Raw genomic sequence first — 26,467 nt, 5'->3', positions numbered from 1 at the left:
AGGAAGTTGAACTTGGCTAAAGGTCCTTTAATGACCAGTGCAACCAGCCTACATAACTGCTGGTTTCCAAATGTCATCCAGTTGTCCGCTGCGTTCGGTTTGACTTTGGTTCAGCATTTAGCTTTGTGGGAAAGAAGAGCGCTCAGGCCAAACCCAGGCCTGAAAGAATTGGCAGCCATAACGTCAACATTTATTTTCTTTTTCCTCCAAAACAGCGATAAAACAAATTCATTTGAATTAAGATTCACTTCTGCACTATCCCTCCTCATCTTTTTTTTTTTTTTTTTGACGTCATTGATGTCTGGCTTGTCGTGAAAGGTCTCTTCTCGGAAACTTGGCCGCTCCCCCAAAAAACAGTGGATCTGTTTATTTATCTCTCCACCGTACCACATCCATGGCGACAAGTCATTTGTACAAGAGGAGAAAAAGCCGTTAAAAAAGTGCCCAAAACCCCCCTCGCAAAAGTTATGTCAAACTGTTCCTCCAGCAGTTGTTTGTGGCTCTCCGGCTCATTCTAAACAAACCAAAATTGCTCTAATTGAGCTCAGTTGCTCAAAGTCTAGCGTAGACTTAAAGAAAATCTCTTACCCCACAGTCGGTCGGACCCCTGGTGTAAAGTTCAGGCCAGGATCGGGCTCTGTAACTAGATCTTTTGTTGGCTAAACTTGACAATGCGGCAGGCTTTTCAGGCGAACGGAAAAGGTAGAAATGGATTTCATTAGTCAGTGTATGGCTCTCTTTTTGTGGACCTCCCATCCTCACAAGCCCCTTGTCTGTGTTCCCCCCCACCATCTCCCTCCTACCCCCCAACCAGACCTCCTCCATGGGGAGAGGTGAGGCTCCATAAAGTCATTTAACGTGGGAAACCCAGTCAATTAAACGAAGCAAGCCAGCCTTGCAAAATCCATGCCTCAGGTCTTGTTACAGTGCGGCCCAGGCCCCCGAAAAGAGCAACTTATTCATATCATCACTTAATGCAGGGATTGGATGTTAAGAATAAAGATTGGGTGTCCCGCCTGAACCCCAGCACAGTAAATTTATTGTTGCTGGTCAGTCAGGGAAAATGTACCCATTTCACAAACCCAGTGGAAACTTAAGGTAACTGCTGGAAAAACCCAGGTATTGAGACTTTTGTAGCGTGGCCACTAGTAAAAAAGCCGGACTCTGTGTGTGTGGAGAAAGCTGCCATAATGACCTGGAGGTCAGCCAAATGTAGCAGGCAGGGACTTCCAGAAGAGAGGGGGGGGGGATAAAAGGAAACAAAATAAAACACTTCTACAGATGAAACCCTGACCTTTACTCTAAAGCCAGAGTGGCAGTGCTGCCCTTTGTGTTTCCACAAATGTTTCATTCAAACTGATGTATCAGAATTATTCAACCACTTCAAGTGGCTGCATCTGTGTATTTTTTTTTTTTTTTTTTTTTTTTTTTCATAATTGATGCACCGGGGGTGTGTGGTCAGTTTAGTTCTCTGGACACTCAGCAGACATCCACCCTCACTTCCTGCTTGACTCATGTCATCAGCGTTGGCCGTCTGATGTTACCACGGACTAATGTGAGTCTGAGTTTCCCATGAGCCTTGGGGTGCAGCCCAGCGTCCACTACCAGCTGAGGATCAGAGGGCTTTTTGCAACCTGCGTTTCATTACCTGCTTCTCCTTTTGTTTGTTTTGGGCCGTTCTGGAAATCACAAATGGTAACCTGCAACATGTTTGAGAGTAATTATCCTCTCAGCGATGTCCCCGTCCGAGCCGGGTCAGGTTTCATTCTAATTAACCCACGATGAGAAGAAGATTGACTAGAGTGAGTGAGGATAATGCTGAAAATTGTGCTATTGTCCGAGTTGAGCTAAAAATAACAAGCAACAAAACTGCAATCTTTAAAACTTTTTCTTTTTTTTTTTACAATACATTTGAGTTCTTGCTTATTCTACTTGCCACCAGCAAAACTCCCCCAAAAAACACAAAAAAATTAAACAAAAAAACCACCAAAAACTTAACGAAATAAACACATTTAGTTTCTTCCTGAATGTGACTAGGAAGAAAGTTTCTTGATCACCTTGAGTTATCTACAGTGTCATATTATCACAGTATAGATATAAAAACATGTAGTTTCAGCCACTTGCTTTTATTTGAGACATAAACCCCAAAAATACAACAATCTGAAATTATTTTAGTAATCAGTTATTCTATATTCTGATGATTTTTTGTACAAAATTAGGAATGCATTAAAAGTTTCAAATAAATGAATAATCCAGCTCCTTTTTCAGTAAGAAAAGAAAAATTTTGTTACCTGAAATGCAACAAAAGTATTACTTTAGTGATGATTTGTAGCAAAGGATGCATCTACAGCAAAAAAAACATCTAAAATCAGCATCTGAAAAGCTCTGCTCTTTCTGCTCAACTTAACATCATGACAGTATTGAGCTAATTTGTTATAATGTTTTTTTTTGTGTAAAAATCTAAAACTGCCACTGGAGGAGTTTTAGGTAGAACATAGAGGAAGAAGGTTTTCATTTTTGAATGCAAAATGTACATGATTTTTGCAGAGTCCTGATTTAATCACTGCTCTGGCTACCTTGATCTCTAGGCAAACAACAATTTCAACAATCGATTAATCTCGATTAATCAAATAGATTATTTGGTTAATCGTGGATTTTGCTCTCTGCTAAATCGTGCTCACCATATTCTAGATTTTTGCCATTCTGCCCTGTGAAGAGTAACAGGAGCTCATGTCAGCTGATGGCAGTGTAAAGTGTCGGGTAGCTGATGCTTCTTTAAGTTTCAAAGTCAGTGTTTTACATGAACAGACATATTTTCCCAACACCTACATTTGTTGAATGGAATGGAAAAAGCACACAAACACCTTTAAGCACTTATTTTCTAGCAGCCTGTCATGATCTGTTGGTCTTTACTGTCGAGTTCTGTTCTGCATCGTCTAACATGTTTAGCACACAGACTACTCCAAGATCCTATAAAAATTGTTTGTTTGTTTGAGCCTTTATTTCATCCATTGTTGTGATTCATCACTTTTTTTTTTTTTTTTTTTTTAACAAGCGTACAATGTCAACTTGTCCCCCACAAGGTGCCGTCTACAGACAGGAATGCCCTGAACTCGCTGTGGGGCAAGCTGGCCTCTGAGATCCTGATGCAGAACTGGGAGGCAGCCATGGAGGACCTGACCCGCCTGAGAGAGACTATTGATAACAACGTAAATGCCCCACTTCTCAGAATTTGATACCGCATTTAGATTCCCTTACATAGACTCCCATATTGACATTTCACTTGCAGAACAGCTCTGCTGTGGCATTTTATTTCTTACTGCCGGCTCTCATCTGAGTACTTAAGAACTTGGATCTCTGTATGAAGGCGTTGTTGGTGTTTAATTGCCATTTAGAGGGCAAGCACACAAGATTTCGTTTTCCTTGTACCTCACTGGAGAAAGAGTTTTAAATCTTGTATATTTGTGTTTATAAGCTTTTTTTTTTTTTTTTGCGTATGTTTTTGTGACATTTTGCTGGTCTGGTCTTGTTCAGTCGGTGAGCTCGCCTCTCCAGTCTCTCCAGCAGCGGACATGGCTCATTCACTGGTCGCTCTTCGTCTTCTTCAACCACCCCAAGGGCAGAGACAACATCATTGATCTGTTTCTCTACCAACCACAGTAAGTACAATTCCTTTTCCAGCTAAGTTTATTTGTTCAGTTGCATTAAAGCCCCCCAACAATGGCAAACTGTTGCTTCTAAATGCATTTCCTTTATGCAACGAAAACTTAAATTTGATTGGCCCTTTTTTAAATTGCACCGAAAGTGGATGTGGTCGGTAAGAATCACCTCTGTTTACAAAAAAAAATCTGTCTTGCTGTTTAAAAAAAACCAACACATTTTACGAACGCCTTGCATCACTGGTTTTTGAATGAAGTCGCACGTGGTTTGGATGTTCCAAACTGCGAAGTATTAAAAATAACAGCTCCTCTGTTTTTTTTTTTTTTTGGCGGGATGCCGTCTTTTTAAAAAAATTTAATGTAGAGTAAACTATTTGCTTTAATAACAATTTTCTGGGTGCCGGGCTTCTCCATGAACCTTGCTGGTATTTTTAAAGTGGTTTCAGAAGTGTGTGTATTTTCCGTGTGGTCTGTTTACTCTCCAAGTGGAGAAACGGGCCATGTGTATCACAGATCGGAAACTTTACACAGTGCGTTAAAATTTACACGCCGCCTATTTTGATGTCTTCGCCCCGCGCCTCCTACTCATCCCCCCCCCCCCCCCACCACCACCACCCCCGTCCGATCTGATTGCAGGCTTGTATAATTGTACAGATGATTGGGCTGCACAGACTGTATGACCGAAAACCACAACACAGCACGCTCCAATGTCTGGTTCCCTGAATTTTGCTCAGTTTTTAATTTTATTGCAGATGATTAAGGAGGCCTGCCCAATAATTACTCATGAAACGCTCACCCAGCCATCTGTTTTGGACAAACTGAGGTAGTTTTGTGTGCTTTGCGTTTTCACAGTGTAGAAACCCCATGTTTTCCCCGCTGAGGCTTGGCTCCGCTCTTGTTTCCCATCCCTTGACCAGCACTTCCTTTGGCTGCAGTCGGTGACCAGCGGCTGGGTTCAGCTTCACATCTGACCTCCCTTACCCCTGCAGTCAGCAGATGTTTGTCCTAAGCCTTGTTTATCCGCTATTGACAGACGCCATGGGCTGCTGGAGAAAGAAAGATGTTCAGTGAAGCATGATTATTATTATCCAGGTGCTGAATGGGCAAATATCAAATGTATCCAGTGACTTCTGCATTTAGGCTGCATTTCACCAAAATTATTTATTAAGTCAGTTTGACCTAATAAATCTCCAGAAATAAAAGTAGGGCTAAAATGACTAGTGTGATTAATCGTGATCACTGAAATAATCGCCAACTAATTTAGTAAGCGATTAATCGTTAACTGGAGGATATAGAGTAAAAGAAAAGGCAGTTTTCTGAAAGAACAACATATTTGGAGGAGTAATTAAACCAAAACTGTACAAAAAATATATACATTTTGTGTAAGACGAATATAAAGTGACACTTTATTTGAAGGTATGTGCATAAGACTGACATGACAGCGTCATAAACATAACACCTGTCATGAACACGAAGGACTCTTCGTGAATGTTTGACTGTTGTCATTATTTGGCAAATAATGACATTGTTAATTCAAAGTTGACACTTTTAATGGACTTTTAATGCCAGTTTTAATACAGCGTTGCATTAAAATGTCATTATTTACAGAATGATGCAAAGTTGACACTTTTAACGCAAGAAAACAGAGAGAAAGACGTCTACATTGAGGACTATTGGCTTGACAAACGGCAGCTATCGGACAAAGCCATCGCCTCTTGAGGTGAAACCCAACGCACAGTGACAAGTGAACAGTTTTCAACTTTCTCTTATTGCGTTGCAAGCTCCTGCGTCACATCTATGTGTACGAAGTTGAAATTTCACGTGCACAAATTTCGCTGGTCGCTTGGTTGGGTGAGAACAGGCGACTGCCGCCTCAAATTCTGTCAGAAATGAATGGGTCTGAACTGAAGGGTCTCCTACGGGGTGCCTCCTTCACAGCGACGTGCCACTCAGCCCCTCAGCCCCTCATTTGACTCTGTGGTTTTTCCAGATTATGAACCCAAACGACCGTGGATATGTCTTTTAATCTACACTTCAAAAACAGCATGAAAAGGACCAAGAGAGCTAGAAATTTTTTTTTAAATTTTGACATAAAAATAGTGTAGACTCTCTCATTTTAAGACTCTTGTGATAATTGTTGTTATTGGGGGCTGGGGCCCCCTCTGGAGTGAGTAGGTGTAAGTTAATCAAGGCCACAGCATGAAGCGTTGTGGTTGGCTCCAGAGAGGAGGAGGGAGCCCTCCCAAAACCCGACCAATGAAAGGCTTCACAGAGGAACCCGCTGCTGGCATCACAGCTGCCACAGGTTCCCTGTCCCTTTCATTGATTCGCCTAATTAAACTGTTGTCAGTACTGCTTTTCTGAGCGCCATGTGTTTTCTCCAGCCGTTGCTATAGGGAGACCCACTCGGCTTCCTCTCTTCTAAGTTGATGTGGTCGCTGAGGTTTGAGTTCAAAGTTACCCTGTTACAGACGGGCTTAGACGATACAGGTGATGTGAGTTTATGACAGTTTGGACCAAGAACCAAGGGATGTGTGTGTTTAGTTTTTTTTTTTTTTTTGTGCCAACAGCACCATGACTCCAGAGCGGGCGTGGGATTAGAATCAGCCTGTAACAACATTGTGTACCTTGTGTTCAGCCCTTAGCAAGTTGACCTGTGGTTGGAGCATCAGTCCCTGATGGATAGAGTTTCAGCTACTGGGCACGTCTATGCTCACTGATCTATATCTTCTTGCCAGGGTTTCCTCTTCCTCCACTCTCCTCCTCCTCTTCGCTCTCAGAACTCTAATGAAAGAGACAGCTTAAAGCCGGAGCCCATGTGTAGAAACGCAGGTCCTGTTGGGACATTTATCTGTTTAGCTGCAAGGGCTTTTTCATAAGTCAAAATGCCAAAGGCCCGAGAGGCAGCCAGAGCGTTATATTATGTGTCTCTCTGTAAAGATCATGTCTTTGCTTACATTGCTCTAATAAGTGATTACTTGACCCCCCCCCGCCACCCCAGATACCTCAATGCGATCCAGACTATGTGCCCCCACATCCTGCGTTACCTGACCACCGCGGTCATTACCAACAAGGACGTCCGGAAGCGCCGGCAGGTTCTGAAGGATTTGGTGAAAGTCATACAGCAGGTAAGAACTTGGTTACACAAAACGTTATTTTATTTAATTCAACTTATTTAAAAAAATAAATAAAAGTGGTCACTAGGTGTGCACAGATTGCAGTTTTCTGGCCGATTGTTGATCTTTAAAATGTTTGAGCCGGCCAAATCTGGCCAATACCGATTTTTTTTTTTTTTTTTTTTTTGGGCTGAAAAGTTGCTAAATATAGAAACAAAGTTGCAAAGTTTGGAACAGGTAAGCTCCGGTTTCTTTCTCATGTAAGTGTCGGCTGATTGGTGATCTTTGAAAATTAAGGAAATCAGGGAGGATTTTATCAGTCCACCTTTAGTCGTAACAGTAATTAGGTTGTGAAAAATGGTTAAACCAACGCTTCCTTTTAGAGCGCAGTGGGCGTTTATTGGACATTGGGCTCAGATGAAGCTTAATGTTCTCTTTGTCAAAGTTGCTTTTTTAGAGATTCAAGATGAATGTGGCCGAACATGTAAAAACAACACGTCTTTCATTTGTTCAGTCAGTACAATTGTATAACAGCCAATGTAAAATAATAAAGAAACTGACAAAAACAAAAGGTTCGTTAAACATGTAAAAATAAACGGCAGCAATCCATAAAAATAGCTCAGAAAGTGCAATTATTAATTCTAAATGTAATGACATCACTCAGCACAAACCATAGAATTATACTGAATAGACTTGCTCTTTGGATTGGCGCCAAAACCCGATCTAGAATTTTTACAATACAATACAGATATTGATATCGGATTGGTGCATCTCTCATATTGTTGTTCTAAATATGTCGATTTTACGTATTTCAGATGTAAAATCTGTCAAATCCATGCCTCATTTTTCCACCAACGTTGCCACTTGGTGGTAGTTTTTCAGTTGATGGGATCCGAATAATTTTGCAAGGCACTACACGTTTGCATGTGAAAGCCTCACATGCAAACGTCATGACAAAAGTAAACATAAACACCCAAACCGTTCTCCATTAATTATTTTTTATTTTTTAGGAGTCGTACACCTACAAAGACCCAATTACCGAGTTTGTGGAGTGCCTCTACGTGAACTTCGACTTCGACAGCGCCCAGAAGAAACTCAGGGAGTGCGAGTCTGTAAGTAAACCGCCTCCACGATGTAACGGGCGTCATTCATTTCAGCTGCTCGCTCCTGTAACACCAGCAGGTCTCTCTCTCTCTCTCTGTCTCTCTCTCTCTTCATCTCTGCCCTCTTCGGAAGTCTCGATTTGTCGGTCACCCCGTGAACCTTCTCACAGGCCATCGCAGTAAACATGACTAGCAGTCATTTGACCCCGTCTGACCCCCTCCAACCCTATTCAATGCAGGGTCATTACTGAACAGTAGGAGCCTGTACGCCGTATCTCACCGTCTCATATAGAAGCCTCTCTGGATGCTGCATGACTCAGGCTTCAGTCAGATTTTACTACGGCCTGTAATTGACCCATCAGGCCGGTTGTTAACAGTAAAAGCTTTATAAGCAAAAGTCTCCGCAGAGGCGTGCAGACACTTGTTTTAGGGGGGGGAGATCTGTCATTGCGCTGCTATTTAGGGAGTTTCAACTCTTGCTTCATAAAAGCTGGATGTAACTACAGAACCTGAAAATAGAGTTGGTAGTACGCAGTGAAAGGGTTTGGATGTTGACTGCAGAACTGAACACTTGCAGGACAGCATTACGGTGAACTTGGGAGTTTTAGAGCTCAAACAAACATTTCATGCTTTAAATTTTGTCATTTATTTTATCTATGTAAGAAAAAGAAAAAAACACCTGGAACTTTGTCTGCTAAAAAAGATATCTCTTTAAGCTGAAATGCTCTAAAAACGGCATTGAACGTTTACAATGGTTGGTTTTACATTCAAACCAGACCCAGAAGTATTTTAGCTCCCAAAGGGTCTGAGCTGCTCCTCCCACCACGTGTTGCAAATTTGCAGCTGGTTCCAAATCCATATGCATCACTTAAAACAAAACAAAACAAAAAACAAGCCTGACTTAACTGATGGCCGAGCAGCTCTTATCTGTAAAGCTAATGATAATATGAAACATATGCAACGTTTTAAAGAAGCAAATCATTCTGTCTTTGATACAACATCAGGTTTTTGATCTTTGTAAAATGTAACTGGTGGACTTTAGTCCAAATATAACAGGATTACAGCACCACGGTTGCAGAGCCATTTTTTTAAAAACTTATACCGGAGAACATTGAGATTTGACATCTGTAGGGTGTCCACCTAAAGAACAGCTGATATTACATTGTTTGGAACTCAAGCTAGCATTCAAAGCAAAATAAATTTCACGTTTTTCTGCCGTAAAGTATTTTCTGAGAGTGCAGATTTGTACTTTATGTAGCTATAAACTAAGCCAACTGTCTAATTTCAGCTGATGTTTTTTTTTTTTTTTTTAAGTCAATACAATATTATTTCTGGTCGTTTAACAGATCTTAAGGTTCTCTCTTTGCAAACTTTGCCCTACTTTTAAAATGAAGCTACATATCTGTAACGCGCTTTGTTGTTTCACACTACAACGCTCCAAACATCAGTCCCTCTCTTTATTTTCTCTGTTTTCTCTCATACCCAAACCAGTGAAGGAGGCCATGTTGCACAGCAGTGTTCTTTCACGCATGCAGTTAACATCATGCTAACAGCAGATTGATGATAACTGCTGTTTGTTTGGAAACATTGGTGCATGCATCGCCTCCTTCTTCTCACCAGCTCATCTCTGACTTATCGTTCCTGCTGGTGGGCCAGCATCAGCTTCTTCTTTGTTTCTTTTATTATTATTATTATTATTATTATTATTATTACACTTTTCTCTAGAAAAGAGAAAATGGGCTTGAACTTACTGGACGAAAGCTTTTCTGGCTCGGCTTGAAAGAGTTGAGTGAAAGTGTTTCAGCCGACTCCCGACTGCGGGACCAAAACACATAGTGCGAAACATAAACTTTAACCATGTTTAATCGTCACAATAAAAACTGAATCTCATAAAAGATGACATCAATTTTGCCTCTGCGGCTCCAACGAATCATGCAAATTGGAAACGTTTGATCTCCACTTTTTTAACAGTCATTTGGCAATTTGGTATTATATTGAGACTTTATGTCCAGCAGGAGATAATTACAGGTGCTGGCTACATGAATAGGCCAAAATCGTAACCAGTGTTGTAATTTAATATATCGTTTGTGCAATTTTATGAATGTTTTTCCGCGTTGTTATATTCTGCCTTTCTTAGACTGATGGGATTTATAGCTTAAGTAGGAACAGTTCAGACTGAGGCTTTTTATTTATCCCTTTAGCTTATGAAGCTCCTGAATGAAACAAACCTGACCTGATTAAATCCTCCAAACCTCCTCCACCACTGGTAGAGATTCTCACAGTAACTTTTATAAAGTCATCATAATATCACACATCATACATGAGATTTAAAACTGAGATGTTGAATGTGATCTGACTGCTTCGATTTGAAACATCCATTTATCCGTCCTTCCATTAATTATTTTCACTTACTATTAATTGACCTTTGATCGTGCCAGTTTGATCAAAGGTCAAACTGGTGCCTTATTTGTTTTTTTGATACACAGAAAAACAAGCAAATGAACTAAGCACTCTAAAACACACTGTAATAACTGTAGCTTTACTTATTAAACACTTTCATCACATCAGCTGGCGACAAGAAGTAGGGGAAAGTCACGCTGTGTTCTTTATTCTCAATACAGATGAGTAAAACGTCTTTCTTCAGCACATTTATTAAAATTAAAGCAACTTAAAACTGTGCAAGGTTGATTAAAAAAGTGTAATTAGATTAACTGCCCTCTAGCACTGCGATTAATCACTATGCTTAACTTTTATAAGCTTGAAATGTAAATAGGCAAGAAATGTGTCTCAAACCAAATTGTCAAGATTCTCAATATTCCAGATTTTGATGTTCAGGAAGTCATTTTGTTTCAAACGTTAAGGTATAAATGTTAACTATAAGCTGCATGTGCTTCCATGGAAGGACAATTTCCTGTTGCAACCTTGGTTTTATCCAAGCTTCAATCTGGGTGATTGTTTTTTAAGGGAAAGTTTCCTCTGGACACACCACTTTGACTCTCCTCGCTCATCTTTTCTCTCAAGTTTGCGACTCCACATTGTTGACTGCAGTAACAGGCTCGACACGTGTGAGGCGATGTCATTCTCCGCTTATTCATTCCCTATGGAACTTGAGGTGACAATCTCCTGCTCTCCTCCATTCAAGCAACTGGCAAAATTTGTGCATGTGAAATTTGTAGCTTGTGCACACACGGGCTTTCGACACAAGACAAGACAGCTGAAAAATGTTCAACTTTTGTCACTCTCGCAACTTTCGCCATCGCATTCCTTGTGTTGGGTTCAACCAAAGTGGCGGAAAACATTCACCGTTCGTTGTGGTAGCTTTCGCCAGAGAAAGACTTTTAGGTCAGGATAGGTAGTTTAATTGACATTATGTAAATATTAACACGTTGAACTTTTCAGATCACTTTTATCAGCGTATTAATGTTGACAGCCCTAGTTTGAAACACGCTGTTTTTATATATACACTGCTCAAAAAAATAAAGGGAACACTCAAATAACACATCCTAGATCTGAATGAATGAAATATTCTCATTGAATACTTTGTTCTGTACAAAGTTGAATGTGCTGACAACAAAATCACACAAAAATCATCAATGGAAATCAAATTTATTAACCAATTGAGGCCTGGATTTGGAGCCACACACAAAATTAGTGAAATGTTCCCTTTATTTTTTTGAGCAGTATACTTTGGTGTATGTTAAATGACAAAGCACAAAGTTGAGTTTAATTCATCAAAGAGGTATGTCACTGTTTTGCTAGGGAAGAAATATTATCTTAAAGCCTGTTCACGAGATGAAAACAGCATTGGATTTCAGCTAAATTCTTTTTTAATCTTAGGCCTTGTTAAGTACTTGCAAGCATTTTTTTGGTTTCGCTGTTAACAATTGATGGACATTCCAAAGTGCCTCTGGGGTCAAAAACCAAGTCATTCCATGTCCTTTTAACAGTGGCCTTCCCTAAATAACGCCGGTTCAGAAGCTGGTCTTGCAGCATGTGTGTGGGGAGGAAAAATGGTTCGAGGTATTTTATCAAAATCGACTTGTTTGAAGTCAGCAAAGCAGCTGGTCTGCCCTCAGAAATACACATGCAGGCTTCTCAAGAATAAACAGGTTACTTCAAAGGCAGAAGGGATGTTTCACAGACAGTGGCAATTGGGGTAAATGGATACTCCACTCGCTTGAGTTTTCCTAACAGTGCATCAATTTAGAGCCATCGAGAGCATCTCTGTTGTAAGTTCCCCTCACAGCCAGATGCCGATATTGTTTTTCAGCTGTCCCGCTTTAAGTTTGCTGAACGCTATAAAAGTGCTTTTAAATGAGGAAATTAGCCTGCGTTAAACGATCCTGTTTAGGCCTCGCAGGTTTTCTTTCAGCTCTGTACCCACTCTGCCCGCATCTCGAATCACTGTCAGATGTGAGATGCCTTCATGTCCAAGAACGAAAAAGCATAGAGCGACATACAGCGAGGCCCGCAGATTGCGCACAAAGGGGCTCTTCAGCCCATTTCAGAATTTGTTTGAGCTTTGTGGTCTGAAACCCCAGATGACAATAATTAGGGTACTTAGCTGTTCAAAGTTTATCAACCGTAGATAAGCATTGATGTAGCTGAAGAATGCGTCGGCCGATAGCACCGTGCAGTTTGGATTCATTCGACAAGAACCCTGGGTTAGATAACAGCTCCTTAGGCTTAAGAAAACAAAGAGGCAGTAATTCTTAAATAACTTTTTTAAAAGTTGGGAAGTCTGTGCTGCAAAATGTCTCTCTATGGAGAGCTGGAATGCAACAGGCACTGAGAAATTTCACACAGTTGTACCTCTGGGGCCACAGCTGGGTCATGAACAGTTACAGTAGAATGAAGCACTTAAATTGGTCTCATGTAAAAAAAAAAAGTCAACAAGTTCAAGCAAGACTGTATTTCTTACCTCATCTAAGCACAAGTAATGGATTCAGTGAAGGAGTGGTCTGTGTGTGGTACATTTAGGAGGCCCTGCAGGTTTTAGATGGTGATTGCCGTCTGGTTGGTAAGCTTTGAACAACAGACACTCTTGACATATGTCCAGCAAGGTTTCTCCCAGAAAACCTGCTAAGCCTTGTGGTAGGGGCGCTAGGCCAGTCCACCAGCAACTCACTGTCGTTTTGTGTTAAAAAAAAAAAAGTTAAATTCTAAAAATTCAGAGATCTGCAAGTAGGCATCATAATTTGGAAATAATACCATGAGGACAACAGGCAGGTGCAGGGATACTGCAACTGGTGTGCTCCCTCTTGTGCCCATTTCAGTGCACCAGCTACAAACCTAGCTTAATTTGTCTATGCTGTCAACATTAGTGGTGTATAAAAACCACATTTAAATTAAAGAAATGATGCTTAGCCTTGTGGTAAGCTAAGCGTAGTGGCCCGCCAGGCTTATAATACACTAGAGGGAAATCCTTGTCTCTGCACAGATGGCAATGTTTTTTTGTTTGTTTTTGTTTTAATTAACATTTCATCTCTCATGTCACACCGTTATTAGTAGAGTAAATTGGCCCCGATTTCCTTAATTTTGGGAGACCAGAGATTGGTCGACACTTGTCATTCTGCCAATAAAGAGGGCTGACTGACAGACCTGGCTACCAGGTCACATCGGCATTCGTGTGCGGCTAACCTACCCTGATGTTGCCTATGCATAGTTCCCACAAGTCTGAACCCGAAGTGATCCACGCCACTGAACCGCCATGTTGGTCATATTTTTCCTGCAAAAACACAGACGAACAGATTTTAGTCTCAAGACTTCAAGACCAAAAAAACAAAAGTATATTGACACTCTTGACCAATGTGCAAGAAAGAAATGCATCAACAAAATCTCTGCTATCAGGATCGATCCATATGAGACGGAGGACATGGCTTGTTTATTTTTGACATAGCAACTCCATAGCAACTGTCATGATGGTTAACTGCGGATACCCACCAAGATGGCTGTCAGCTACAGAGTTCCTGGAAGTGTCGCATAAGAGGTCAAAATTGAATCCTGAAACCAATTGAAAAGGTGCTTCAACAAAGTATTAAGTGTGCACAGTTGTTTTTTTATATGTATTTTTTCTTTAATATAGTTTTGAATTATAAAAATTATATATTTCGTTATTTTTTTTAATTTGATCATTTTTTTAAATTAATTTGCTCATTTTTACTGCATCATAAACTTTGATTTTAACAGAGCTCAGTACACTTTCTGAGATCAGGCATGTCACGATAACAGATTTTGCTGGATGATAAATTGTCCCAGAAGTTATTGCGATAAAGAGTAATATTGTTGTTTTGAGACCATTTTCAAATAATACAATAATGGTATAATAATGCAAGAACACTTAAAGATAAATCAATAAACTTTAAATTCTAATGAACATTTAACACAGGAACTGTAAGACATTGTAAATATCCCAAATTAATAAACAAAATAATAGAAAAACAAATAAAATTAATTATGAAGCCTCTGTAAGCAAACGTTTCTTTTGTAAAAAGAGCTTGTTGAGACCAAAGCACCAGACTGAAAACTTTTGTCATCCAGCTTTTGGTAGAAAGCGAGAAAAAAACAATAAGTCATGCAAATGGAAATTATTGAGCTTGTCCTAATTTATCGTGCAATTCGTTGATTTATTGCTTATTGTAACAGGCCTACCAGGAATTAGGATTTCTGTCCATTAGAGGAAACATTTGGCTTCCGAGTGTTGACATCCCTGCAGAACATTTTCCATCTACGTTTTGCTTTCTGCCTTGCAGGTTCTCGTGAACGACTTCTTCCTGGTGGCTTGCCTGGAGGACTTCATCGAAAACGCCCGACTCTTCATCTTCGAGACATTCTGCAGAATCCACCAGTGCATTAGCATCAGGTTGGTCCCGCTACACGACCCCGATAAACACCATGAAGTCTTCCTTCAAAAAGCTGTTTCATGCAAACATTTCTAAGAAAAAGGAAAAAAAAGCGACAGGGACATCCGTTTTGTGGTAATTAGACGTTTGAGGTGGTCTGCATTGTGATTTGTCATATTTTTCCTGCAGACAAGTGTTTATTGCCCCCACCCCCAACACACACTCAACCATTCTGACCCCACACGTCTCTGGGATTAAAGCTGATGTGGTTTAACTGCTTCCAGGTCTCATCAGGTTTCTCAGCTGGCTTGACTTTGAAGTCCACCTGTCCAAGGCCAAACTCTGACCATTTTTGTTTTTTTGCCCCCCACCCCAGAAAGAGGTCAAGGCTTATACAGCTCCAGACGTTCCCAGCTGCTTCGGTGCTCGGAAACATTTCTAGCTCTTGTTTGTTGGTGTAAATGGAGGTTAGACGGGGGTTCTTCTTGCCTACGGTGTCCGCAGTTTTGAAACGGGGGTTTAGTTGCAACGAAATACAGTTGACCTTGGATGCTTCCCCAAAACCAAGAAATGTAGTAATTGCTAATTATAGCATTAGTGGAGAGAAAAGTAAAAAAGATTGTTTTTAATTGTCTGCAATTAGGAGAGATTATAGGATTTGGCTGCCGCCTTACATCAGATCTGGAAGCTGACTCGGGATAAAGACGGCATTCACCCGTCTTAGAAACGATTCCTCGTCTATATAAGGGAATTCAGTCTCGTATCGCACGGTTGTCCTGTAGTTATGTTGTGTTTAATCCTGCTCCTTGGATGGTTTAATTGACTGCGTTTCTTAGAAACGGCCTCCCAGACATGTAATTAACGCTAAAGATTTCAAAGGAAGGGTCTGCGTTTTTGAACATGCCGCGCAAACAAAACAAAACAAAGAGGGGAGTTGATTACTTCCCCACACCCACCGCCCCACATAAAGATGATGGCATCGACTACCGCGTCGAGCCTCGGAGGTCTGCTGTCAAGGTTGAACCGTGGAACATGATCGGGGCCCGTCTAAATCTCCAGTTGCAGATCGTCTGGAATTGATTAGGAGCCCTGGCTCTTTTTTGGCAGACTTACTGCAATTGGATCCATTTTCTTGTTAGGGACCACAAAGGTTAGTGGTAACGCTGGAAGAGGAAGTCGAACGGCGATTCGCTTCGGTGTCCTCGGCTCTCCTCTTGTTGAGGTTTCCGACGCGGGAAACACAAATTAGGAGTCGTTCGAGGGAGTTCCGCGTTTACTTGCCGGGTGTTATGACGATGAGATGGGAGGGAAAAAGCGTCTTATTTTCTGACAGACGGCCGGATTGGCCAAGTCATTAGTTCTCTTCCCAAGTAGCTCGCTGCACCCAAGCGTTGATTTTAATGAATTTGTTGCCCCCCACACTCCCCACTTAATGAGGCGGTTTTTACAGCTGTTGGCTATGATGGTTTCACAAATACTTTGCCCACAGCTCGGACTCCCCCTTCCCTCCCCCAAAAAACCCCAACTACACCAGACATTGGCATGATGAAGTTGTTTTATGCAATAAAGGTTTATGTGAAGCATTCTGCAGTCAGATAAAATGTATTTTGTCTAGACTTTACGCTGTCCAAAGTGTATGTTTTCAATTTAGCCTTGTTTTCCTGCTTTATTTCCGTCGTCTTCCCATGAACGTTTGAGTGGCAAGACTCTCTCTCGACCTCCAAGTGCTCACTTGTCTTGTGAGATTTTGAAGAAAAGCTTGAGATGTGATTATTTGGGGGTGAAAAGGGGGGTAGGGAAGGGGAGGCTTCCCCACTTCATCTCTGTTTGTACACAACAGCTCACTTGTAGTTTGAAGGATTTATTTTTTCTTTTTGGGTGTTTTGGACGGAAACCCGGAGATCTTTTCCACCTCACAATTGAGTCATTAAAAAGACCACACAATGATTTTGTTTTTTTATTGTTTCCCCCCCCCCCTCCACTCAAAAAAAAAAAAAAAAAATCAATTTTATCCCAAGCCCCCCTATCACGCGTTGCTGTTTAACAATGCATGCATTTTTAGAGCAGTTATGTTAAGGAGGGAGTCGCTTTGGTGAAGGATCCCCCACCACCACACATCCCTCTCTAACAGAGTTAGACCCCAAACCTGACCCCTCTCCTCAAGTGTGAGGAGGGTATTAAGAGCCACAGGAGTCCCACCCAGCCTGAAGTGGAAGGCTCAGGAGCCAGAGAGCGCGAGGGGTCGAAGTGAAATTGATCTCTGCACCCCAGGGAACAAGATCATGGTTACGTAAAATAAAACCAGCCACGGAGGCTTTCGACTCCACTCATCGGCCAAAGGATGTCAATAGCGTCGGTTCTGGAGATCCCGCCCAACCCTTGTTCCCTCTCTTTCTTTTAAAGCTTCCAACCCCTCCCCTGCCCCCCCACGGCTTAAGTGGGGTTGCTAACTGAGACAAAAAGTGAAGAACCTCTGATCTGATGTACAAATGTGCTTCCGGGGATGAAAACATTGCCATTCTTGAGTTTTATAAATTAGATTAGAGAAGCCTAGACTGATCCGGGGCTCAGCCTGTGGGCCTTTTTTGGGGGGGTAGGCGGGGGTTGGTGGTCCTGCATTATGCTGCACAGAGCTCGTTGACGAGGGTTAGAGCTTAGCTTGAAGTCCCCGGTGAGGAAACCAGACCATGTTTGTTTTGATCAGCACGTCTGACCTGGACTTGACTGACATGTGCCCCCAGTTACTTAAATTATCAAGCAAAACAGCCACACCACGACTGCTGCAATCATTTAATCACTGCAGAACTGGAAGAAATGTCAGGGTCCATTCACATCCTCCTCAGGTTACTTGATTGTGGAGAAGTAATATATATATATATATATATATATATATATATATATATATATATATATATATATATATATGTCCCTGTATCTATCTTATAGATATATATGACAGTTACAGATATAAGATAACTATAGATAGATAGATGGGGCCAGAATTTAATTTTGATTAATTACACAGATTTTACCTCATTACAAATTTTAAACACAATTAATCAACTATCAATTGATCTGTCGCTCTGCATATTTATCACTCTGCATCTATAGCACTATCTGTCTCTGTTACTCTACTTGTCTCTGTATCTGTCTTATCTTTGTCCTTATCTATCTGCATCTCTCTATTGATCGCTCTATTTCTGTATCTATCTTTATCTCTATCGCTCTGTCTGTCCATTTCTATCTCAATTGGTCTGTCTCTGTATCTATCTTTATTTATCTGTGTATCTATCTATGTCTAACTCTGTATCTATCGAGATTTTTATCTATGGAAAAACGGATTCCAGATCCAGATCTGATTCCCAACGATGATCCATAGGTGCAATTTAGCAGTCATGACTCATTTTCCCCGTGTCTGACAAGCTGAATTGTAATCAGCTGTTCTGTTCGGCAGACCGAGCATTCATGTTTGTATGGTTCGAGTGACACATCCATCCATTTCTCTGTGTCCTTTTCCGTCCTGGTCACGACCCCGCTACACACACACACACACACACATACACACACACACACACACACACACACACACACACACACACACACACACACACACACGTGCCACTCCTTTAGGTCATTACCTGCCCTTCTTGGGGACGCTTTGCCGCGGCGGACGTGTTGAGGCCCAGTCACTCGGGGGGGAAACCAGACCGTATTTTCCTCATTATGCTGAGGTAATGCCTCTTATTTGTTGTTTACGCCCCATCCACAGACTGACATCATTTCCCTTCCCTGTTTTCATGTGGTTTTTGCCACCATTTTAGCAACATTCATGGGCCTGAAAGTGGCCTTGAGGTAAGACCGGTCATATTGTAAATTCCAATTCCCAAATAAGATTACTTCCCACTACAAGAATGCCATGAATAAAATCTGTAACGGCGGTGGCGTGAGAAGCGCCCGGGTCTCGGGAGTTTTCAGCCAACGCCGACCGAGTCTCACCAAGTGTGATTTATGGACCAGGAAGTGAAAAAATTAGCGGAGTAAATTGTTTTTGTATTGGCCTTCGTAACCCTTATTATGCAGAGAAAAATTCAACTCATTCTACATTATGGCTTTACAGGTTGGCTGTTTTTTTTTTTTTAAGCTCTTTAGATGAGGCTGCAGTCGTCATATTCTCAGCCGTGCTCAAAGTGGTAGAGGATATTTATTGGGCCCCTTATATGAAATGCGGTAGAAGCGGTGGGGAGGGTCAAACGATGAGGGCAGGAAATGTTGAAGGAGGGTGGAAGAGGGGGTCTAGATGAGGGTATCAAGGGGGTCTAGTTATTAAGAAAGCCACAAGGGAGGCCAGCTGGAGGAAAGCTTCAGATCAAAGCGGGTCAGCTCCCTGCTGGCTCCCCGCTCCTCCTGTCTCTGACACATTTACGCGGAGATGTTTGAAAGAGCAAACCGGCGTCCAACCCGGCTTTCATCCTGCGCGACGGCCGCAGGTCAGAACGGTGAGTCACCCGCGTGAGCCGAATGGAGCGCGTTTTGACGCTGGCGCAGGTAGTGAAGCAACTGAAGGCAACGCGCGGGCCAGTCATGGCTCCATTAATGGAGTAATTCCTGCAAGTCTGTAAATCACACTCCCAATAGTATTGGGCCATTAGAGGTTCTCTGGGTGTGCTTTGTGTTAGAAATGTCGCCTGGAGCAAAACAGATTGGAGCAGTCGCTATTTATTTAACGCTAAACGCACAACATCGATCATGCATATTGTTACGTTAACTGAAAGATTTTTGGTGCTGTCACACATTTTTTACAATTCAGCTGAAGTGATTGTTTCCAGTTCGTGTCTTTGAATTTCTAAAATATCCCTCTTCATTACCAACAAGAAAAACGGCGTCATTATAGCTTCAATTTCATGTGTTCTTTATTACTCTACAATTGTCTGCTTTAAGACACCTGTTGTTGTTTCTGGGATCTGGTTGGACTTTTTCCTGAGGGTTCCAGGAGGCTGTTTTACCGTAATAGTTTGAAGCTTTGGTTGTCTTTTACATGTTTTACCATTTTTAGCTTGACATGATGTTTTCATGTTCATTATAATCCAGCTGAAGATGATAGATTTGTTTCATTAATCTCTAAGAAATGTTATTAAGCTTTGTCCTTTGACAATAAAGCAGCCGGACCCAAATGCATGTTTTTATTATATTAACCCCAAAACAGTAAAATACTTCTACTATGCTCAGTTGAAGTGTATTAATGTAGGGGTTCCCCAAAACATCGGCTCTGTTTTCCTTAATTTTGATAGATTTTCAATAGGCTGACAATTACATGAGAAGCTGATCTTATTTACCTGCAAAGGTCTGAAAATCAGCCACTGTCCCATTTTGCTCTGCCATAAAAGAGAACTGACTGACTGACCCGCCCACTGGGTCACATGTGCATCTGCCCAGTTAACAATAGTCGCTAACTGTCGGTGTATATAGCGACTTTTTCCAGACAAAAAAAAAATTGTCGTCCAAATTTGGAATCAGCAGTTTGGGCTTTTTAAAGATTGGTGTTTGGCCGGAAAACTGCATCCTACACACCTGTATATTTCTCTTTATTAAGATTTATTATTCTAATAAGATCATTAGACTTCAACTTAGTTTATGAGAAAAATATGTGGGAGTTAGTAATCAACCAAATCAGAAAATTTATGTATTCACACCAAGATTTACTCCATTATAGTATGAGATCAAGGCAGCTTAAAAAACAGAGCAATAATAAAAATGAGCTCTGCTTGTGCAAATTACTAATATAGGAGAGAAATTTGTAAGATCTTAAATTTAACAAGTGTTTATTGTTCTCTCAGGAGCCTGAAGGGGTGTTGCAGCCTAATTTTGATGTTTCTGCTAATCTGAAACAGAAGAGGTGTCAAGTTTAGATTTTCAGAACCAACCAAAGTTTTCAAGTTTCAGCACCAAAGCGGCCACTAAACAAATAATTGAGCAACTTTCTGTGATGCTAATAAAAACCATTTTAACGGTCAGTCCTGGCTTCTGCCCAGCTTCTCTGTGGGTTCACTACTGTTTTTTTTTTCTGTGGTGGTGGGAGTCATCGAAGTCAGTAGTAGCAATGTGTTATGGGAGAGGACACATAAGGGAGACTGATCGGCCAGTCAGATGCATACTTAAAATAACGTTAAGCATACGCAACATCAGACAGCCGATTACTAATGGAGTGCTGTTGGAAGTGACAAATTAAAAAAAAAATCTCAACAGTGTTGCAAAAACAAAACACAGACTCATGACTGGTTTTCTGCACATTTATAGTGTAACTTTGACACGATACATACATTAAATCGACCCTTTATGCATTTCAGCAGAAGCTAAATACGATTGTACCTACAGACATTTAAAACCTTCAAACATAATCATCCAAAGTCTTAAAAGCGTTGATATTTTGGAGATTATGAACCTCAGTGCTGTGAAAAATATTTTTTTTTGACAAGATCTAAAATACATCACACATTCGGAAGCAGTTAAAGTAGGTGAAAGATCAGATCTGATGCTACGCTGGTCGAAATTGGTGACAAACTGATTTTTCAGGGCTGACTGACGGATCTGTCCACCTCTGCATGTGCGCAGTTATCAGTCGTTAACTGCGCACGATTGACAATAGTGTGAAGTTCCCACTGTTAAGTTCCCACTGTTGTGAAGTTCCCACTGTTGGCAACTTCACAACTTTTTCAGACAAAAAAAAAATTAAATCTGTATTGGCCAAAAACAGAATCGGAAGGTCAGGCTTTGTAAAGATCGATGAGTGGGCAGAAAACCACAGTCAGCTGTGCATATGTGTTATGTGAGGTCATACACTCATTGTTGCTGTAAAACTAATTACCCACTGGGACAAGAATAAAGATCTGACAGAACAAGTGTCATTGTTCATAGATCTTTGAACCATTGAACAACAGAATCACATGATTCACCGGTACATTGGAGTTCTCCGGTAGAGTAGAGTTTAGATCGGACCTAAGAAACTCAACCCGACTCAACCCAACCCCATAGGGATTGTGTCTGAGTCTGACTCAACCCGACTAATTAGCTTTAATTACCTACATACCATTTTAATTGAGATTTCACTGCTTTTGCTTTTAGACCTTAATTTGAGTAAGCAGTGGAACTTCTGCCATTTTATAGCTTTTAGTTTCACGTCTTCAAGATTCATTGTGTCGCTTGTAACCACAGGATGAGTCGAGGCCAAATCATCTGGAATGTGTGATTGATAGGAACGGAACAGGGCAGTGTACTGAACATCTGCACCTTATTTTTTGTCTTTCCTCAACAGGTTACGCTGCCTACTCCTATATTTAGACTTTAATAATTCAGTTGACTCAACTTTATATTGTGCATTCTCGTTTGACTGTCTCTGTGCTGGATGTATTGTAAGCCTATTAAACGTTCCACAGAAGACCAAGGCCGACCTGACCCGACTTTCAGGCCGTAAATCTAAACGCTACAGCGCCGGCACAAGATTCCGATCCATTTGACTTTTATTTCGTTGTTGCTCAAATCAAGTTGGAGCTCCTCATCTCCTTGTCCGTTTCTTTAACAGCATGCTGGCCGACAAGCTGAACATGTCTGCCGAGGAGGCCGAGAGATGGATCGTCAACCTCATCCGCAACGCCAGGCTGGACGCCAAGATCGACTCCAAACTGGTGAGACTTCCTGTCCTTCTGTTTGGCTTCAATACTTTATACATTCGCTTTCTGTTATTTTTTTTATTTTTTTATTTTTTTTTTAACTTTGAATGATGTGCTCTTGTGAGGTTATATAGAAAACATCTGTGCTCAAAGCCTTTTTTACGATATCGCGGTATACACATCACAAAGGCTCTCTGTTATTATCAGAACAAACTCCAGCAGTCCTGTAGATGTGTGTACAGAGGAAACGAACACTACAAACCCTGTGTTTGAATTGTTTTTCAGTGCGTTGTCTAATTTGGTCCAATCTTTTTTTTTTTTTTTGTCTTATTATTTTGTGCTTAAGGGTCATGTTGTCATGGGGAACAACGCCATATCGCCTTACCAGCAGGTGATTGAGAAAACCAAGAGCCTCTCGTTCCGCAGCCAAATGCTGGTTATGAACATTGAGAAAAAGCAGGCCGCCAGCAACAGAAACGAGGTGAGTAATGCTCACACCAACACGGCACAAAGCACTCCCTTCCAGCCCGTCGCTGCAGGGCTCCCATAACTCCCATCAACCGGTCAGCTCCAAGGTCAGCGTGAACCTTCAAAGCGCCTCGGAGGAACGCGGCAAAAGAATGTCGATGAAACGAGCGTCAACAAAAAGCTCTCCTTACACAGAGTAGGCTTATAAGAGCAGAGCTGGCGCTTTCATCCTTCCACCTCTCTTCGGAGGCTTAATGACAAGGTAGAGTCCAAGCGGCCATAAAACGAGGCTCGAGCGCCGTGACTCAGCTCGGCAACGTAAATAAGGAGGACGCCCTCGCCGGCGCTTGGCGAACGTCACTCAAAGTGTGGCGTTCCCAGCTCTTAAGACCCTCTGCAGATACCTGGCCTAGGGTCTGCAAATCCCTTTTAAGTCTGTTTGATTTTGACTTTTTTTTTTTTAAATGTTTACCACCGTGCAGATGCTATGGATTCTCTGCATTTCAGAATAATGTTCATGCTTCGCTTCCTGTAGATTTAAGTCGCTTCTACCGCTTTGCCCCAGCTAATTCGTTTTGTGCCAACCAGCATAAAATTAGCTTTCAATGATGTGCATTGTTTGGATTTTCTTTTCAATAAAATTCGTGTGTGGATGTTGGCACCCAAATCTGAAAGGTTGCACGTTCCGAAAACGAAAATAAAGTCACAAAGATTTACTTGGATGTATATCAAAATAATCACCTAATTCGAATTGTTTTTCCTTATGTTTGGGCCAGGAATGAATTTCAAAAAGTCCAAATGAAATATCTTGGTTTATTTGAACCCATAAATATAACAGCCTCCAGGTTCCTCATGCGTCGCTGCAGACATCAGAGAGTCGCCCACATACCCATGGTTTTCACAAATATGTGACAAAAGAAATTTAAAATTATGTTACCTAAAAAGCGGAGGTATTGTTAACTTTGCGTACTGTGATAAGACACAAGTTGTACAATAATTATGTGCCATTTGCTCGTTTTAACATTTTAAAAGGGCAGTATTATTTAAACTTGACTTTTTTTAAACTTTACCTCATGTTGTAATGCTATTCCCCCACAAAAAATATGTCTGGAGTGTTATCTTAATTCCTTCACGTATGTTTGAGAAAATGCTTTAATCTCCCGTGGCAACCATTCTGCTGTGCAGAATGCCTGGGTGGACCTAGCTCCGCCTTCGAGGCACAGCTCCTCCTCAGAATTGCAGTTTCCAAGCTCCTTGCTTCCGACTCACAGAGCAGCCCTCCCTCCGCGCATTCAGACTAGCCAACAGCACATCTGCTGAACTCATTATATGAGTTACTTCTCTGTTAAACGCTGTTTAAAAATCATTAAGGGGTTGATAGAGGAGCCATGTTGTGATGATTTCCCGAAGGTGGAGTTTCAGAAAGAGCAAGAGCTTCTTAAAGACACATTGACCCAATTTTAAGACGCAAGTTATAGAAGACTTATAAGAAGTCTTCTAAGTCTTCTTATAAGTCAACAATAGAAGACAACAATAAACAACAATACAACTGTTACAACAATTTTATAACAGCCAAAGTTTGATTGTGATATAAAATTGCACCATGTGGCTGGAAAATATACAATACTGCCCCTTTAAATGAAAAGAAAATAATCTGTTACCCTAGCAGTACTTTCAACTTGACAGCCACTTTAACCAAAGTTAACCGAAATCTCTCACATGAGCCATGGATCCCTGCAGTTCCTCCAGAGTAAATGTGACTTTCTCGACTGCTTCTCGTAACGAATACCTTCGCCAGTCACTTTGACCTCCATTAACTGGAACAGACGGGTTCTGTCTTTTACCTGACTGTTATGTTACCGCTGAAAGCTCCTTGCTTACTCTCCTGTCTATTGTTTGAACATCTGCAGCTGGAGCGAAGCCACAAAACGGTCTAGTTAAAAACCGGCCCGCCTCATTAGGAAGTTTTTCTAATTAGACAAAAGAGGCTGCAAACAACTTGCAGAGCACCACTCCATCCTGCTGTCCTCAACACTACAAATCACTTACATTTAGAGAACATTTACTGCCTGCCATCTGGGCGGACTGCTTCAGGTCGCTGTCAGCCACCCAGCACTCACCAGCAGAACACACACACACACACACACACACACAGACATTTCCCAACAAGCGTTTTTAACTGCCTGCACATGTATTTTGCTTTTTCACATTTCCCCACATTTAACGACAAAACGTTTGGTTTTGATCGACCCCAGTTACCTGCAAAAAAAAAAAAGAGTCTAATTTCATGTTGTTGTTTTTTTCTTCTTTCTTTTTTTCCTCTCAGACACCAAACTGGGCCGGCCAGGAAGGCGGGTTTTAACTACCCGGCGACGACGGACCACACTTGTCTATCAAGAACGGAAAATAAAAAATAAAAAAAAACACAACAACCAAACACGCTGTACTTTTTTATGCTCTCGGTTCGAGTCATCACCAGCTCAATAAAAGTGACCAGCGAAACCGTTTTCACCCCGTGATTGCCTTATTTCTGGACTCCGCGAGCAGCCACTGAGGTTGAAGCGGTCGGTCTGCCTTTTTTAATGTTTTTTAAATGTTTTTTGTATCAGTAACACTTGATGAAGTTTTAATGTGCACATCGAGCCGCCGAGCAGGACAGTCGGGCGCGTGCGATGCGCCTCGTGAGTGCACGCCGATGATGAACGGCTGTTTAGTCTGTGAGGTTTTATGGTGTTTTTAGCGGTCCGCTTTTTTGCCGTGGGGGGGGGGGGGGGCGGAGGTGCAAACGGAGGCCATGTAGGGCTAGCCACGGTCACACACTCTGCCAGTCATCCTGTCCATCTGAGGACACCAGGGAGCCATAAAGCACCATTAGCCAGACGGACACCATCGTTTTAATGTCCCGTCCCACCCCCGCTGCTCTTTCGCTCTGCTTTTAACCTTCTCATAACTCAGTACTCTTGTTGCCCCCCTCCCCTCAATCACCCCCTCCGCCCCCTTTACTCCTTCCTACTTTATTGCGCTTGCTCGCAAACAGCTTGTTACTCCTTCTTATGGCTGTAATTTTCTCCTTATGTGTAATTTAACAACTAAACAAGGATTTTTTATGTCAAATACACCTGCTGTTTAGGGTTAAATCAAAAGTCAGCAGAGGGCAGCATGTCTTGCATCACCTGTGTATATATGTGTGTGTGTGTGTGTGTGTGCGTGCTTCACCCACAAGCGGACTCCTTAACAGATGTATGACTTTGTTCCGTCCAGAGGAGACAGAACAGACCAATAATTGGTGCTTTTCTCCTTTTATTTTGGACCATAATGCGTCACAGACTCGCCGGGTTGATAAACATAACTGCACTGTGGACTAAAGAATAATACCTGCTCTTTCTACCAGTTTTCTCCCCAAACACCCAAAAAAAAACCTGTGCTTTATTTATTTTAGCTAGTTTATTCAATCTGAAACATAAGATAATAATTGTTACATTCGATATGTCTTGGAATTCCTTTTATTGTAACCCGTTTAATCAGAAGGTTTTGCGCGCACTAACAGTTTTTGTGCACGCTTTGTCCTTAGAGCTGCATAATGGAAACGTTTTTCTTCAAAATCGAAATCGTGTT

General features: G+C 41.5%; 1 protein-coding gene across 1 annotated transcript in view; it reads left to right on the top strand.

The window, feature by feature from the left end:
• eif3ea (eukaryotic translation initiation factor 3, subunit E, a) overlaps window positions 1-25,354 on the top strand; it is a 34,837-nt gene extending 9,483 nt beyond the window's left edge. Inside the window, exons 6-13 of the mRNA XM_014990409.2 lie at window positions 3,084-3,209; window positions 3,535-3,659; window positions 6,661-6,787; window positions 7,786-7,887; window positions 14,631-14,740; window positions 22,297-22,399; window positions 22,731-22,865; window positions 25,179-25,354. Coding sequence (XP_014845895.1) covers window positions 3,084-3,209; window positions 3,535-3,659; window positions 6,661-6,787; window positions 7,786-7,887; window positions 14,631-14,740; window positions 22,297-22,399; window positions 22,731-22,865; window positions 25,179-25,214 — 864 coding nt within the window. The 3' untranslated portion in view covers window positions 25,215-25,354. The remainder of the gene's footprint in view (window positions 1-3,083; window positions 3,210-3,534; window positions 3,660-6,660; window positions 6,788-7,785; window positions 7,888-14,630; window positions 14,741-22,296; window positions 22,400-22,730; window positions 22,866-25,178) is intronic.
• The last annotated feature ends 1,113 nt before the right edge of the window (window positions 25,355-26,467 follow it).

The sequence above is a fragment of the Poecilia mexicana genome, unplaced genomic scaffold, assembly GCF_051168715.1.
Source record: "Poecilia mexicana isolate PSO_F unplaced genomic scaffold, ASM5116871v1 scaffold_16, whole genome shotgun sequence".
Taxonomy (NCBI): Eukaryota; Metazoa; Chordata; class Actinopteri; order Cyprinodontiformes; family Poeciliidae; genus Poecilia; species Poecilia mexicana.
The sequence above is the reverse complement of the archived record's forward strand: the minus strand, read 5'-3'. Positions and strand labels throughout refer to the sequence as shown.